Consider the following 16,501-nt stretch of genomic DNA (forward strand, 5'->3'; position numbering starts at 1 on the left):
GCTATGGAGCTGCGCTCAGCTGTAATCATCAAATCCGCTTGACTCCAACAATAGTCAAACCTTTAATATTTCAACCCCCCACCCTATGCTCTTCTGGAGTTCAGAGGATTTGACAGATGTAATCAATATGGTAATAGCTCCACCGATAGGCTGGGTGGAAGTTTCACCATTTGCTTATACCAATCAAAACACCAGGGGTGCATTCAGTAGTACAGAACAATGTTAAGCATTTCATTTCAATTGAAGCAGTATTGTTCTGAGCAAATAGTTGAACGGTGTCATTATGGTGGCCCAGAGAGCAACTGTATGGCGTGTGCGACACACATTTTGCCATTTGAAATGGTCACATCCATATTGATCAGGCCACACCCACCAAACGTACCTCAAAGGCTATTGAAGACTGGTGTGCGCTGTATTGGGGGGAACGTGTTGTTCAGTACAAACTGACACGCGATGTAGCAAACGTTGAATCGAACGGAACATACCCGTGTGTAGGGCTTGGGACGATTTGCAATTGGTCCATTGACTATCACCCAAACAATAGCTCATGATGGAGTGCTTTAAAATCACTAGCACAAAATGATCAATAAATAAGCTGTTCTGATAGTAGCAGAAATGTTCCCTGCCCATAATTACATTTAGTTATTTACCAGTTATCATGCGTCTTGCACTTCATCCGTTAGCTAGTTAATAAAGAAATACAAAATTCAAGAATAAACAGTAGAAAAACATATACCCTTCACTTTAGAGAATCATTTTCGTTTGCCCTGTTTGTAAATTTTCCTTTTGTCACAGAGCAAGTCATGGGCACCTTTCTTATGGCATACAATATGTACCAGCTTCAGATTCTCCCGAGTAAACAGCAGTTTGTAAAAATAGTCCAGGTTTATGTTGCTGCTCTTGTGTTTCTGCAGTGCTTCCACCAGGGTAGGAATGACTGTCCTCTTCTTTTCAATCCTGGGACAGAAACAGATTTCAGTCTAGATTTGATAAAACTTGTCCTTAAACGACCTTAACAATTGCAATTGATAATCAAGCAAGCTTTTTTGTTACTGTTTACAAACAATTTTGAGCTTAACATTCTGAATATTTATAACATTTATTCACTAAACCCACCTGTGGTCCAAGTTCCAGGTGCTAAAGAGAATCCTGCTCTCTCGGTTTCCATAGGGGTTGATTGAGTGAAGGGACTTGCATTCATCATGATCAAAAGCACCCTGAGGAAAGGTGAGAGATGGGAAAGGACACAGGATGCTACTGAGCCAAACATAATCTGGTCCTGTTAGTTACCATTATATCTATGCTATCAATGTTACCTGACAGGAGAACCATCCTTCCTGGGTGCATAGTCGATTTTGTTCCTTTTCTTTCCTGTTGAAGTAGCAACCATTGTACTTGTCAGATTTCAGCTGCATCACTAAGCACTCTGCAGTCTTCTTGTATTCATCCTTGAGTTTAGGTCTTTGGATGGTTTGAGCATAACTATGCACCTGTGAATAAGAGAATAGTCTGTCACGTGTATTCTTTCCTCAGAAAATAGGGCAGATTACAATTGACAGTATGTATGGAGTAGGCTTGTTGAGGTACGGCTTTTGAGGATCACTTCTTGACAGTGCCAACCACTTTCAGCGTGAAACCAAAGCATCAGTAATATACAGTGCCACCAGAAAGTATTCACACCCTTTTTCCACATTGTGTTAGACGGAATTTAAAATAGATTAAATTGAGATTGTTGCTGTCACGCTGAAGCTGAAATGTCTTGAGTCAAGAATTCAACCCCTTTCTTTCGGAAAGCCTAAAGTTCAGGAGTAAAAATGTCCTTAAGTCACATGAGTTGCATGGACTGACTGTGCAATAAGTGTTTAACATGATTTTTGAATGACTGCCTCATCTCTGTACCCCACACGTAAAATGATCTAAGGTCCCTCAGTGGAGCAGTGAATTTCAAACAGATTAAACCACAAAGACCTGGGAGGTTTTCCAATGCCTCGAAAAGAAGGGCACCTACTGGTAGATATATATATTTTGAAAGCAGACATTGAATATCCCATGAGCCAGAGTTGAATGGCATAGACTGAGGATGGATCAACAACATTGTAGTTATTCCACAATACTAACCTAAATGACAGAGTGAAAAGGAAGCCTGTACAGAATAAAAAAATATTCCAAAACATGCAACAAGGCACCAAAGTAACACTGCAAAAAATGTGGCAAAGCAATTCACTTTTTATCCTGAATTCAAAGTGTTATGTTTGGGGCAAATACAATACATACATATATTCAAGCATGGTGGTGGCTGCATCATGTGGGTATGCTTGTAAGGACTGGGGAGTTTTTCAGGATAAAAAAATAAATGGAGCTAAGCACAGGCAAAATCCTAGAGGAAAGCCTGGTTCAGTCTGCTTTCCACCAGACACTAGGAGATTAAAAAAAATCACCTTTCAGCAGGACAATAATGTAAAACACAAGGTCAAATCTACACGATTTGCTAACCAAAAAGCCAAATGTTCCTGAGTGGCCGAGTTACAGTTTGTACTTAAATCTATGGCAAGACCTGAAAATGGTTTTCTAGCAATGATCAACAACCAACTTGACAGAGCTTGAAGAATTTTGAAAAGAACAATGAGCAAATGCTGCACAATCCATGTGTGGAATGCTCTTAAAGACTTGCCAGCTGGAATCGCTACCAAAGGTGCTTCTACAAAGTATTGACTTAGGGGTGTGAATATTTATGTAAATTTGATATTTCTGTATTACATTTGCCAACATTTCTAAAAACATGTTTTCACTTTGTCATTATAGGGTATTGTGTGTAGATGTATAAAAAAAATATTTAATCAATTTTGAATTCAAGCTGTAACACAACGTGTAATAAGTCAAGTGGTATGAATACTATGAAAGGCACTGTAGCTTCACCTCCTTCATGTATCCACGAATCCTGTTCTCACAGTTGTACTTCATGTAGGCCGATTTGGTCTTAAATCTGTCATCAATTCCTGAAAGCCCAAAAATAGAACGGTATAACCGTAAAGAGACAGTTTGTTTCAGATTTAAAAATAAAAATGTCCTTGTTTTTCTCCATCTTTCTTTTGGCTGCCACATCGTTTCCTGCAGGATTTCTATCCATCCCAAGATTGAGGACTTGTTACCTTGGAACCAGTCTTCATCGTCTTCTCTGTTTTCAGCCTCAGAGCTGTCCTTCAAGTGCAGGAGCAGGTCCCCCAGGAGTCTGCGTCTCTTTGGAGACCGCTCGTTTGAGAGAAGCCCCTTAGCCGCATCAATCAGAAGATCTGAGTTCCTGTCAGTGTCCAGCAACCGGCCTATGTCGCAGACAACTGAAATAATCACAAATCATAACAGTTATTTCAATTGGTTCACAGAACAGCCTCTGTTAACCTAATCATCCGAGTCATGGCACCCATGTAACCGACTGTATTTGAAGCCCAGACAGCCTCACTGGCAAGTATCACTGGCAGGCATGGTTAGGCTACTCAATACATGGGCCTGGTTAACCGCTCTTCCTACGAGTGAAAGCAAGGCTATATTTCTATTATTTTTACCAATGCATCCCTTTCAAATCAATCACCACAAGGTTATGCATATTTGTATACGTGCATATTTAAGTTAGTATTGTTATCATTTATTTACCATGCAGAGCTACATAAAGTAGGTCCTAAACCCTATATGAATGTGCATTGTGCATGCCACATAGTAACTAGCCAACTAACAACCTCAGACTATGTTTCTTTTTTTACAGTCTTTTAGTTACATGTAATGTTTCACTCACAGCCGCTCCATCTCTCATCCATGGCAAGAAGGACAAGTTCAGCATTGTCTGGAAGACTTCGGAAATAGTCCTCTGTCAATTCTGTTCCATCTTCATACAAGGAAATATGCGAACCGACGAGTGGAACCTAGAAGAAAATGATTCACATAATAATTTAAACAAAATAATCTAACTTTCATTATCGCCACTTCCTGGTTGCAAGTCTAGACCCGCTGTTATGGTCTGGTAGTAGCAGTAGAATGTGCTAAACATAGCAAGCTACTGGACGAAATCGTACCTGTAGAAGTTTACTCCCCTTTTTGAGAAGCTCTTTCAGACTTGTTGCAGCCACCCCATATTTTTTTGTTTCATTCAGGCTTCTTATTTTGACAACTTGTTTTTTTCTTTGAAGTCCAAACATTGCGCCTTTTCTTCTATGAAGACCAATGTGCAGAAACACACAAAGAAACGATGCATGCTGCCAGCTACAGGACAGGTTGGAAAATTATCCAATATACTGCCATCTAGCGTTTTAGAACTGCACGTGCACACAGTTGACAGTCACTCAGCTGCTTCTAGAATATCCAGTAGCAGATGCAGATAAAAATATGAAGAGGACCTCAATTGTTATAGGACTTATATTCTGTATGTCAGAGGCCTGATTTTATAGGTAACCGTATCCTACTTGATTCTATTGTGTGGCCACATTATCCATCTTACAAATGTGCTCTCTAGGATGTAAGTTTTGGTCCAGAGCAAAGACATATTTTGACCAGAGTTCACAGACCATCAAGCTAAGCTTAGGCCTCACCCCCCATCTGAGATATCTACTAAAGCCCTCACCCTCCACATACAACACCCATCCTGTCAGTCATTCTGTTAAAGGCCGCTCGTCTTTTCAGTTCGCTGCAGCTAGCGACTGGAATGAGCTGCAATAAATACTCAAAGTGGGCAGTTTTATCTCAATCTCTTCATTTAAAAACTCAATCATGGACACTCTTACTGACAGTTGTGGCTGCTTTGCGTGATGTATTGTTGTCTCTACCTTCTTGCCCGTTTTGCCCTTTTTGCTGTTGTCTGTGCACAATAATGTTTGTTCCATGTTTTGTGCTGCTGCCATGTTGTGTTGCTACCATGTTGTGTTGTCATGTGTTGCTGCTTTGCTATGTTGTTGTCATAGGTGTCTCTTTATGTAGTGTTGTCTCTTGTTGTGATGTGTGTTTTGTCCTATATTAAATCAAATAAAATAAAGAAGTCCCCGTCCCCGCAGGAGGCCTTTTGCCTTTTGGTAGGCCATCATTGTACATAAGAATTTGTTCTTAACTGACTTTCCTAGTTAAATAAAGATTAAATAAAACAGCTGGTGAGTGTGCTATGCAAGTTCTCCCTATTTCTCCTAGTGGTGGCATTGGCCAGTGTATTTTAACAGTCAATCCCTAGGAAGATAGAATATGATGTCCAAATTATTAGGATTTGTTATGGTCCTCCTCACCCTGACCACTACAGTATACACAAGGCTGTATTTAAATCCAAATGTAAATGGGTCTGTGGATGAGGATCGTTTTGCATAGAGAATATGCAATGTCCAACAGTATGTATCCTTCCCAAACCAGAGGGTGGCGATATGGACACGTGCTGGTCTCCCACTCTCTTTAGTACATTTTGAACGAATAAGAAGAAAAGGCATAGCAACGTTAATATCACCGTAGTAACCGATGCCAAGTGACGGGAGAAACCAATTTAAAGGGAACATAGGGTAATAGAACAATTTCATTCAGGTAATTTGGTAATCCTGCATTTACATAATCCATTTTAAAATGAACATATTTAATCTTTGAATATATCAGTCGATTTGATCAAATATATTTTTTTACTATTCGTACCTGCATTTATCTACCTTTTAAATCTTTACCCCCTTTTGAAAGTCAGCTATTTTGCTTCCCCTGTTGCCAACATGCCTGGATAGCTAGGATTTCAAATAAGCGAGGGTAAACAGTGATTTTTATACAACTGCGCGATATTTTACTACAATAACAAGCATAGCTAGTTTGGGTAACAGTCTTATTTTCTGAAGTTTGAGAATAGTGCAATGTTCGCTTTGGTATCTTAATGAACAAGTCCTAATGTTAGCTAACGTTACTTACTGATAGCAAACACACCAAACAAAACCCACTAACTAGCAAGCTAGGTGTTGTTGTTTTAGCTAAATATAGCTAGCGAAATTTGACTTTGCTGCAGACTCGAAATATCCTCTCAATGACCGACGACTGGAAAGGACTGTTTGAGAGAGGACGGGTGATTCCTCCACACAGCCAGACTGTTCGACTGGCACAGGACTCATCCCACACCCATTCTCAAGGCTTCCAAATCATCCTGAAGCATCTTGATGGACCTCACATTCAACAGGTAGGCCTACGCCTTATTTGCATAAACCTGGCATCCGAAGAGTTAGCTAGCTAATGCCATTCGCAAGTTTGATTGTAGCCCAGCCTGGTAGGTAGGCAAACGTTAGTAGAGTTGCCAATGTTTAGCTAGGGACCCGTTTCTAATTGACTTCCAGTTACAAACATTTCTACTCCCCTCATCACTTAGCAGAAGAAGGAAGGGGAGTCAGAAGGGAATCGAAAGAGGGAACCAGTCAAGTACCAGCTGAGTGTTTCCCTGTTTGATACCAGCCACCAGCACTTCTTCGGGAGAACGTTGAAGAGCTCACCCCAACAGATGAGTGGTGTCCACAGGGCAATGTTTAATGAGGTATACAACTGTTCTAGGGAAACACACAGTTAACATTGTCAACCACATTATCCTGAGTGGTTTTAGTATTATAAAGGAGCGGTTTATGCTGAAAGGCCCCGTTGACACTGCCTACTCCGTTGATACCTAAAGTCACTGGCCCTGTTTGAAGGCATCACATCTGTGATGCATTGTGAGCAAATTGTGACTTACTGATCTACAATACAAATAATAAGTAGTTATGTAAGCATGCAAGGTGGTTTGTAGATCAGTCAGTCGGGAGTCGCCTGTAAAGCCCACAGTCTTTCAATGGCTTCAGCTTTACGTGTTGTGTTGTCTTGACAGGCTTAAGAGGCCAGACCCAGTGCCCTATTCAATCAACTCGAGGAAACCGTTTTAAGTTGATTGAATGTTCTCGCTGGGAGATTTAAAAAAAACTTTCATAACAATAGGCGGCTCTGGATTTGCTGAGGTACAAGAAAGCCAATAATTTGCGTTGGATTTGATACCTTGTACTTATGCACCATAGACCGATGATAAGAAGCAAACAACAACAAGCGATTGCTGACTTCTCTGTGAATTACCAACAAAGCTGACTGCAGAACTGAAGGCAGTTGGGTAACATGTCAAAAAGGTAACTTTTTGCCTCATCTCTGGTACGAGAGCCTTAGTTTTTGAGCAGTTTGTAGTTGCCAATGGTTGTTTTTGGACAGGGCTAGAATGTCCAAGGAAAATGGAAGTGTCAAAAAAGGCTTCCATTGGTCAGTATTTACACCAGTTATAAGGAGTTTGTTCAAGGGAGAGCTGGCCCACAATTAGCTGAATTGCTAATAAGAAACATTTTCACAACTTTAGAGAACGTTCCTTTAGGAGTCTCATGTCATTACCTAACGTTTTGATAGGAAATGGAGAGGCTACCCTCTTCATGTGAAATGGAGAGGCTACCCTCACGTATCTGAAAATACATGATAAATTGATGTTTACTGAAAAGCATACAGTATGTTCTCTGAATATTCAACTCTGATGATAGAGCTAAATGTGGAATATTCGGAAATGTGAAGCTCAGACTAGGCTCTTCAAGAGGTGATGATATTAAAACCAAACAGTTAAAATGTATTTGACAATCCCTTGAAAACGACAATGTTTTAGCAGAGCTGAGGGTCTCCTTGCCCCCCAGCAGCCAAATCGAACACTCTGCACCGTATTGTGATGTTTTATTGACAAGGACTGTTTCCAAGAGACCGTTCCCTTAATGTCAAACACAACTTACCCAGAACGTGTTTACCATGCTCTCAGAATATTCAATATCAACGTTCTAGGCACGTTTCCTTGGAACGTTGCAAGAATATGCCAGTGTCCATTTTTCTGAGTGTTAGGAAAATATAGGTAATTATCAGAGAAATGAAAGGGGAGGCGGCCAAAGGAAGAATTGGCTTAGCGCGTCCTACAGGTGGGTGCTGCTATAGTGACCAGTGAGCTGAGATAAGGCGGGGCTTTATCTAGCAGAGACTTGTAGATGACCTGGAGCCAGTGGCGACGAGTATGAAGCGAGGGCCAGCCAACGAGAGCGTACAGGTCGCAGTGGTGGGTAGTATATCAGGCTTTGGTGACAAAACGGATGGCACTGTGATAGACTGCATCCAATTTGTTGAGTAGAGTGTTGGAGGCTATTTTGTAAATGACATCGTCGAGGAGCGGTAGGATGGCCAGTTTTACGAGGGTATTTTGGCAGCGTGAGTGAAGGATGCTCTGTTGTGAAATAGGAAGCCGATTCTAGATTTAATTTTAGATTGGAGATGCTTAATGTGAGTCTGGAAGGAGAGTTTACAGCCAAAGGAAGAATTGTTTTTGGGGTGACCAGAGAGATATACCTGCTGGAGCGCGTGCTACAGGTGGGTGCTGCTATGGTGACCAGCGAGCTGAGATAAGGGGGGACTTTACCTAGCAGGGTCTTGTAGATGACCTGGAGCCAGTGGGTTTGGCGACAAGTATGAAGCGAGGGCCAGCCAACGAGAGTGTACAGGTAGCAGTGGTGGGTAGCATTTGGGGCTTTGGTGACAAAACGAATGGCACTGTGATAGACTGCATCCAATTTGTTGAGTAGGGTATTGGAGGCTATTTTGTAAATGACAACGCCAAAGTCGAGGATCGGTAGGATGGTCAGTTTTACGAGGGTATTTTGGCAGCGTGAGTGAAGGATGCTCTGTTGTGAAATAGGAAGCCGATTCTAGATTTAATTTTAGATTGGAGATGCTTAATGTGAGTCTGGAAGGAGAGTTTACAGTCTAACCAGACACCTAGGTATTTGTAGTTGTCCACATATTCTAAGTCAGAACCGTCCAGAGTAGTGATGCTGGACGGGCGGGCAGAGATCGGTTGAAGAGCATGCATTTAGTTTTACTTGCATTTAAGAGCAGTTGGAGGCCACAGAAGGAGAGTTGTATGCCATTGAAGCTCGTCTGGAGGGTTGTTAACACAGTGTCCATCGAAGGGCCAGAGGTGTACAGTATGGTGTCGTCTGCGTAAGGAAAGTTGCTAGCTAACATTAAACTTATCTTATAAAAAACAATCAATCAATCATAATCACTAGTTAACTACACATGGTTGATGATATTACTAGTTTATCTATCGTGTCCTGCATTGCATATAATCGATGTGGTGCGTATCGTTGCTCCAATGTGTACCTAACCATAAACATCAATGCCTTTCTTAAAATCAATACACAGAAGTATATATTTTGAAACCTGCATATTTAGCGAAAAGAAATCCAGGTTAGCAGGCAATATTAACCAGGTGAAATTGTGTCACTTCTCTTGCGTTCATTGCACGCAGAGTCAGGGTATATGCAACAGTTTGGGCCGCCTAATTTGCCAGAATTTTATGTAATTATGACATAACATTGAAGGTTGTGCAATGTAACAGGAATATTTAGACTTAAGGATGCCACCCGTTAGTGAAATACGGAACCGTTCCGTATTTTATCTGAAAGAATAAACGTCTTGTTTTCGAGATGATAGTTTCCGGATTCGACCATATTAATGACCTAAGGCTCGTATTTCTGTGTGTTATTATGTTATAATTAAGTGTATGATTTGATAGAGCAGTCTGACTGAGCGATGGTAGGCAGCAGCAGGTTCGTAAGCATTCATTCAAACAGCACTTTCGTGCGTTTTGCCAGCAGCCCTTCGCTGTGCTTAAAGCATTGCACGGTTTATGACTTCAAGCCCATTAACTCCCGAGATTAGGCTGGTGTAACCGATGTGAAATGGCTAGCTAGTTAGCGGTGTGCGCGCTAATAGCGTTTCAAACGTCACTCGCTCTGAGACTTGGAGTGGTTGTTTCCCTTGCTCTGCATGGGTAATGATGCTTCGAGGGTGGCTGTTGTCGATGTGTTCCTGGTTCGAGCCCAGGTAGGAGCGAGGAGAGGGATGGAAGCTATACTGTTACACTGGCAATACTAAAGTGCCTATAAGAACATCCAATAGTCAAAGGTTAATGAAATACAAATGGTATAGAGAGAAATAGTCCTATAAAACTACAACCTAAAACTTCTTACCTGGGAATATTGAAGAGTCATGTTAAAAGGAACCACCAGCTTTCATATGTTCTCATGTTCTGAGCAAGAAACTTAAATGTTAGCTTTCTTACATGGCACATATTGCACTTTTATTTTCTTCTCCAACACTTTGTTTATTTATTGATGTATTATATTAAGTTAAAATAAGTGTTCATTCAGTATTTTTGTAACTTGGCTACCCTGGGGCGGCAGGGTAGCCTAGTGGTTAGAGCGTTGGACTAGTAGACGGAAGTTTGTAAGTTCAACCCCCTTCGAGCTGACAAGGTACAAATCTGTCGTTCTGCCCCTGAACAAGGCAGTTAACGGCCCACTGCTCATAGGCCATCATTGAAAATAAGAATTTGTTCTTAACTGACTTGCCTAGTTAAATAAAGGTAGAATAAAAAAATTACAAATTAAAAATTCTGGCCGATCAATCGGTATTGGCATTTTTTTGGTCCTCCAATAATCGGTATTGGGCGTTGAAAAATCATAATCGGTCGACCTCTAGTTAACATGCATGGGCCCAAGGCTTTTACGGTTACAGAAGTCAACAAATGAGAGCACCTGGGGAGTAGGAGTGGAGCTAGGCACTGCAGGACATGGATTAACCTCTACATCACCAGAGGAACAGAGGAGAAGTAGGATAAGGGTACAGCTAAAGGCTATAAGAACTGGTCGTCCAGTGCCCTGGGAACAGAGAATAAAAGGAGCAGATTTCTGGGCACGATAGCATAGATTCAAGGCATAATGTACAGACAAAGGTATGGTAGGAAGAGAGTATTGGAGGTAAAGGTATTGAGTAATGAAGAGAGAGATATAGTCTCTAGATACGTTTAAACCAGGTGATGTCATCACATATGTGGGAGGTGGAAAAACATGGTTGGTTAAGGCATATTGAGCAGGGCTATAGTCCATACAGTGAAATAAGACAGTAATCACTAACCAGGACAGTAATGGACAAGGCATATTAATATTAGGGAGAGGCATGCGTAGCCAAGTGATTGTATGGGTCCAGTGAGGGGTTGGGCTGGCTGGGGACCGGCGATTCAGACAGTTAGCAGGCCGGGGCTAGCAGTTAGCAGGTCGGGGCTAGCAAGCTAGTAGTTAGCAGGCCGGGGATAGCAAGCTAGCAGTTAGCAGGCCGGGGATAGCAAGCTAGCATACCGGCCTTAGAGGGACGTCACGATGGGGGAAAAGTCTGTTTTTGCCTCCTCGTGCGGTGACGTCGATTGACCAGTCGTGGAATTAGTAGGGTTCCAAGTAGCAGAGGGGTCCAAGTCCAATTGGCAAAATGAGTATAGTGGTTCAAGAAACTGGCCGGTGGATCAGCTAACAGTCCAATATGCTATAGATAGCTAGCAGGCCGCGGATAGCAGAATGGGCCTTCAGGTGATGTCGCGCCTGAGGGGATTGTTGGGCAGATTATATTTGTATTCCAGTCGTGAAGGATCGGCGGTGTTCCGTGCCCTGTACCGGCAGTAGAAGGGGTCCAGATATTGTAGCCAAGGAGTGGGCTTCAGGAGTAGCCCAGGAGCCCTAGCCCGGAGATGGGTCTAGCAAGGGCAAGCCCCAGGCTAGTTGGTGCTTGCTCCGGGATGGAAACGTTAGCCAGGAGTAGTCAACTCAGGTTGCGGTTAGCTAGCTGCCATGATCCAGATGAAAGGGTTCAGAGTTTGCGGTAGGAATCCGGGGATATGGAGAGAAAATAGGTCCAGTATGCTCTGGTTTGAAACGAGTTGTACGAATTGGCGAGAGCTTTCCGAGCTAAAGGTTAGCTGACTGATAGCTGATAGCTGGTAGCTAGTTGAGGTATTCCAGTTTGGAGGTAAATAGAAGTACTTTGGGGGAAAAAACAGATCCACACCACATTGGGTGAGGTATGTTGCAGGAGAGTATTTTGAAGTTGATTTTTAGGAAAAATATAAAAAAGATTGCGAAGAAAAATATCTATACATAGGACAAGACAAAGACGTCTGATTGCTACGCCATCTTGGATTTAAGACTTAACATTAAAGCATACAGTAACATTCTAGATGATTCTGTGCTTCCAACTTTGTTGCAACAGTTTGGGGAAGGACCGTTCCTGTTTCAGCATGAGAATGCCCCCATGCACAGAGCGATGTCCATACAGAAATGGTTTCTCGAGATTGGTGTGGAAGAACTTGACTGGCCTGCACAGGGCCCTGACCTCAACCCCATCAAACACCATTGGGATGAATTGGAACGCTGACTGCGAGCCTAATCGCCCAACATCAGTGCCCAACCTGATGTCCCCACAGCAATGTTCCAACATCTAGTGGAAAGCCTTCCCAGAAGAGTGGATGCTGTTATAGCAGCAAGGGGGGACCAACTCCATATTTATGCCCATGATTTTGAAATGAGATGTTCAACGAGCAGGTGTCCACATACACTACATGACCAGAAGTATCTCAAAATCATTGTCATGTGGTTAATCAAAATTATATCCAAATCTGAATTAAAATTATAAACCTAAAAAGTAACTTCCATTGCCAACTATGTGAAAATAGCCTACATAAAACCAACAAATAAAAACATTGCAGCCTGCAGGTAGAAAATATCCTGATAAAAATAAATATCATATGAATTACATTGGCTAGGTTGGCCTCTCTGCAACTAACTTGAAGCATTGTATCAACTATTAACTTGGGTCTGGCCTGAAGCTTGCATTAGCAAACTTGCAACATTGTATAACATTTTCTGGGCCCTCAAAGCTCGGGACAGACACAGCTGTAGGCTATTTGTGCAAGGGATAAGAAGTAATCAGGCAGGCCTGTTTTATGATGTTTCCACTGGATCAGAGCATTACATTTTTCCCTTTCATACTGAGTGGTAATCCTCAAGGGAGAGAGCTGGAAAGATTTTTCAAAGACATTGAGCAACTATTGTCATTCTCAATGGATGTAAAAACAGACTTTGTTTGCTTGCTGTTTGAGGTGAAGGAAAAATTACTTTGAAATGTTCAAAAGCGCATTAAGGTGGTGCGTTAAGCCAAAGAGAAATACTATCGGATCCCCAAATGGGCACATTTATTTGCCTATATTTGCGCTTAGGCCAGGTAGCCTATAGGCCTACTTCTATGCATAATCAGGTGCGTGTTCTTGCTCAACATTGACAGGTGCGCTCCAAACAAAAGACAATGACTAAATTGACAAAACTCATAAATGGAATGAGATAAACCAAAACTTGTTTCTCAGAAGCGTAGCATAGGTCGTGCACTCTGCAAACAACGTGTCCACTCAGACAATGAGAATGGTAAAAGACTGGAATAATAATATATTTGATGCATTAACATAAATAACCTTTTTTTATTTAACCTTTATTTAACTAGGCAAGTCAGTTAAGAACAAATTCTTATTTACAATGATGGCCTAGGAACAGTGGGTTAACTGCCTTGTTCAGGGGCAGAACGACCGATTTTTAACCTTGTCAGCTCGGGGAATCGAACTAGCAACTTTTCAGTTACTGGCCCAATGCTCTAACCACTAGGCTACCTGTTGCCCTAACCATAACCAAACAAATATTGTAGATTAGGAATTAATGGTAAATGAACTACTGGTGATATATGTAATGGGGAATTGATATACGCAAACAATTCAGAAAATTAAGTAATAAAACAATGAATGTGCACAAATTGGCAGGAGAGGGCACACTGGAGAAAGACATCTTAGCCACACCCCCTTTCTTCTTGGACTGGTCCATCCCCTGTTCTCTGCAATGGATTAGTTCACTGAGATGGGCGTGAAATCAGACGGGTGTCTCGTGCCATCAAAAATAATACATTTGCTACTGGTCGACAAAAAGAAAATCTCTGTCGATCAACACCCTATTGACCAAACAATCGACCAGTCGACTAAGTGGGGTCATCACTAGACAATAGCAAGTCTATCGGCTCTTATTATTGAACATACTGAACTACTGGAAGCAGACAATGTAATACATACACTACATGACCAAAAGTATGTGAAGACCTGCTCGTCAAACATCTCATTCCAAAATCATGGGTATTAATATAGAGTTGGTCCCCCCTTTGCTGCTATAATTACCTTGCATTTCACTGGCCTGCACAGAGGAACTTGACTGGCCTGCATCGAGGTCAGAGCTCTGTGCAGGCCAGTCAAGTTCTTCCACACCAATCTCGACAATCCATTTCTGTATGGACCTTGCTTTGGGCACGAGGGCATTGTCATGCTAAAACAGGAAAGGGCCTTCCCCAAACTGTTGCCACGAAGTTGGAAGCAGAGAATTTTCTAGAATGTCATTGTATGTTGTAGCGTTAAGATTTCCCTTCACTGGAACTAAGGGGCCAAGCCTGAACCATGAAAAACATCCCCAGACGATTATTCATCCTCCACCTAACTGTACAGTTGGTACTATGCATTGGGGCAGGTGGCGTTCTCCTGGCATCTGCCAAACCCAGATTCGCCCTGTCGGACTGCCAGATGGTGAAGCGTGATTCATCACTCCAGAGAACGTTTCCACTTCTCCAGAGTCCAATGGCGGCAAGCTTTACACCACTCCAGCTGACGCTTGGCATTGCGCATGGTGATCTTAGGCTTGTGTGCTGCTGTTCGGCCATGGAAACCCATTTCATGAATCTTCCGACGAACAGTTCTTGTGCTGACATTGCTTCCAGAGGCAGTTTGGAACTCAGTAGTGAATGTTGCAAACGAGGACAGCACACTGCGGTCCCGTTCTGTGAGCTTGTGTGGCCTACCACGTCTAGGAGCAACAACTGCTCAGCGAAGTTTCCCCTTCACAATAACAACACCTCCAGTTGACCGGGGCAGCTTTAGCAGGGCAGAAATTTGATGAAGTAACTTGTTGGAAAGGTGAAAGTGCCACGTTGAAAGTCACTGAGCTCTTCAGTAAGGCCATTCTACTGCCAATATTTGTCTATGGAGATTGCATGGCTGTGTGCTCGATTTTATACACCTATCAGCAACGGGTGTAGCTGAAATAGCCGAATCCACTAATTTGAAGGGGTGTCTACATACTTTTGCAATATAGTGTAATTGTTTTACATTTGCCAAAATGAACATCTAAATATTCAACAACTACCATGGGTTGTCGATATGACTTGGATAATGCGTTTGGCTTCTGGACAACGACAGAAAGTTGATATAAAAACCAATAGAACAGGAGAGAAACTTTTTTTTTTTTGGTTGCTAGCTTAGCTGTTATTGTTAGCTGCTGCATGTATGCTGCATCTCTCTGTCTCTCCCTCTGTGCTGCTGCTCCCTGTGCTACAGCCTGCATCTGAGTTGCCTAGCAACGAGTCTTCTCTGGTTTGCTCATGGCTCACTCTGACTAGAGACAGAGCCGTTATCTGGTAGACTCTCACAGTGTTCCGGTTTTATGATAAAAATCTGACTCCAATGTCATTCCACGGAATTATGCAAATTTAACCTATAGACCAATAGGCATGAAACAGTTGCATACATTAGTTTTATTGACAAATGTCAATTAAAAAATAAGGTCCGCCAAGGCAAAAGCCTGTAAAAATGAATGTGTATGAATGTTGTAAGTACAGAAATGGTTTGCTCAGTGGGAAATGAATATCCAACTAGTCAGTGACAACTGTGTGGCATTTAGAGTTTGACAGCAACTATGTGAGCTTATTACAGTATTATAGGCACTATGTCCTGGGATTTCCTGTGATCTTCTATGTAGAAGAACTCCTTACCTTCTAACGACTCGTGTAGCTTGTGAGCATCACAGAGCAAAGAGTCTCAGCTTTTCATAGATGGCTTGTAATTGTTTGTAGCTCAAACCTTCATACATTTTTGTAAAAAGACCTGGCCCATGGCCCCTACAGGATCCACCCATGTCTCACAAACACCACTCTAACTCAGCCCCTGTTAATCACACTGTTTTAAGGGTTTAGAAATCCTTAATTACGCCGATGGGACTCATTGGGTTAATGTCTTTATTCTGAGAACATGGCCACCATGTTCTGTGTTTGTTTGGTGTGACATTGATGGAATATTCGAACTCTCATCACTGGAGACATGAATGTTCTTGCAATGTCCTATGAAACATGTCTAGAACATTATTCTCAATTACCTCGACTAACCGCTTCCACTGCACATTGACTCTGTACAGGTACCCCCTGTATATAGTCTCCACATTGACTCTGTACAGGTACCCCCTGTATATAGTCTCCACATTGACTCTGTACAGGTACCCCCTGTATATAGTCTCCACATTGACTCTGTACAGGTACCCCCTGTATATAGTCTCCACATTGACTCTGTACAGGTACCCCCTGTATATAGTCTCCACATTGACTCTGTACAGGTACCCCTGTATATAGTCTCCACATTGACTCTGTACAGGTACCCCTGTATATAGTCCCCTGTATATAGTCTCCACATTGACTCTGTACAGGTACCCCTGTATATAGTCTCCACATTGACTCTGTA

At 42.1% G+C, this 16,501-nt stretch overlaps 2 protein-coding genes across 6 annotated transcripts in view; one reads left to right on the top strand and one right to left on the bottom strand.

The window, feature by feature from the left end:
* Positions 1 to 49: 49 nt before the first annotated feature.
* On the bottom strand, positions 50 to 4,257 carry LOC112221993 (DNA fragmentation factor, beta polypeptide (caspase-activated DNase)). Of its 2 annotated transcripts, XM_024384498.2 has the most exons (7): positions 4,065 to 4,257; positions 3,788 to 3,914; positions 3,150 to 3,335; positions 2,917 to 2,996; positions 1,317 to 1,490; positions 1,117 to 1,217; positions 50 to 957 (listed from the first exon to the last, which is right to left on the bottom strand). In XM_024384498.2, the coding sequence occupies exons 1-7, from the start codon at positions 4,185 to 4,187 to the stop codon at positions 753 to 755; spliced, it is 996 nt and encodes a 331-aa protein (XP_024240266.1). In that variant the 5' UTR covers positions 4,188 to 4,257; the 3' UTR covers positions 50 to 752. The 2 variants fall into 2 exon arrangements, with proteins under 2 accessions (XP_024240266.1, XP_024240265.1); XM_024384497.2 differs by having other exon boundaries at positions 2,917 to 3,335.
* Positions 4,258 to 5,727: 1,470 nt separating this feature from the next.
* nphp4 (nephronophthisis 4) overlaps positions 5,728 to 16,501 on the top strand; it is a 191,766-nt gene continuing 180,992 nt past the window's right edge. For 3 of the 4 annotated variants that reach the window (XM_024384500.2, XM_042303891.1, XM_024384503.2), the window contains exons 1-2: positions 5,728 to 6,172; positions 6,359 to 6,520. In XM_024384500.2, coding sequence (XP_024240268.1) covers positions 6,023 to 6,172; positions 6,359 to 6,520 — 312 coding nt within the window. In that variant the 5' untranslated portion in view covers positions 5,728 to 6,022. The remainder of the gene's footprint in view (positions 6,173 to 6,358; positions 6,521 to 16,501) is intronic. The other variant, XM_024384501.2, reaches the window with a different exon arrangement.

Source organism: Oncorhynchus tshawytscha, linkage group LG22 (genome assembly GCF_018296145.1).
Source record: "Oncorhynchus tshawytscha isolate Ot180627B linkage group LG22, Otsh_v2.0, whole genome shotgun sequence".
Taxonomy (NCBI): Eukaryota; Metazoa; Chordata; class Actinopteri; order Salmoniformes; family Salmonidae; genus Oncorhynchus; species Oncorhynchus tshawytscha.

Bases quoted from the DNA above. Each gene is read 5' to 3' on its own strand.
- LOC112221993 (XM_024384497.2), bottom strand. From the start codon at position 4,187: ATGTTTGGACTTCAAAGAAAAAAACAAGTTGTCAAAATAAGAAGCCTG. The intron at 3,336-3,787 runs GTGAGTGAAACA...TGATTATTTCAG, and splicing joins GGATGAGAGATGGAGCGGCT to TTGTCTGCGACATAGGCCGG. The intron at 958-1,116 runs GTGGGTTTAGTG...TTTCTGTCCCAG, and splicing joins ACCTGGAACTTGGACCACAG to GATTGAAAAGAAGAGGACAG.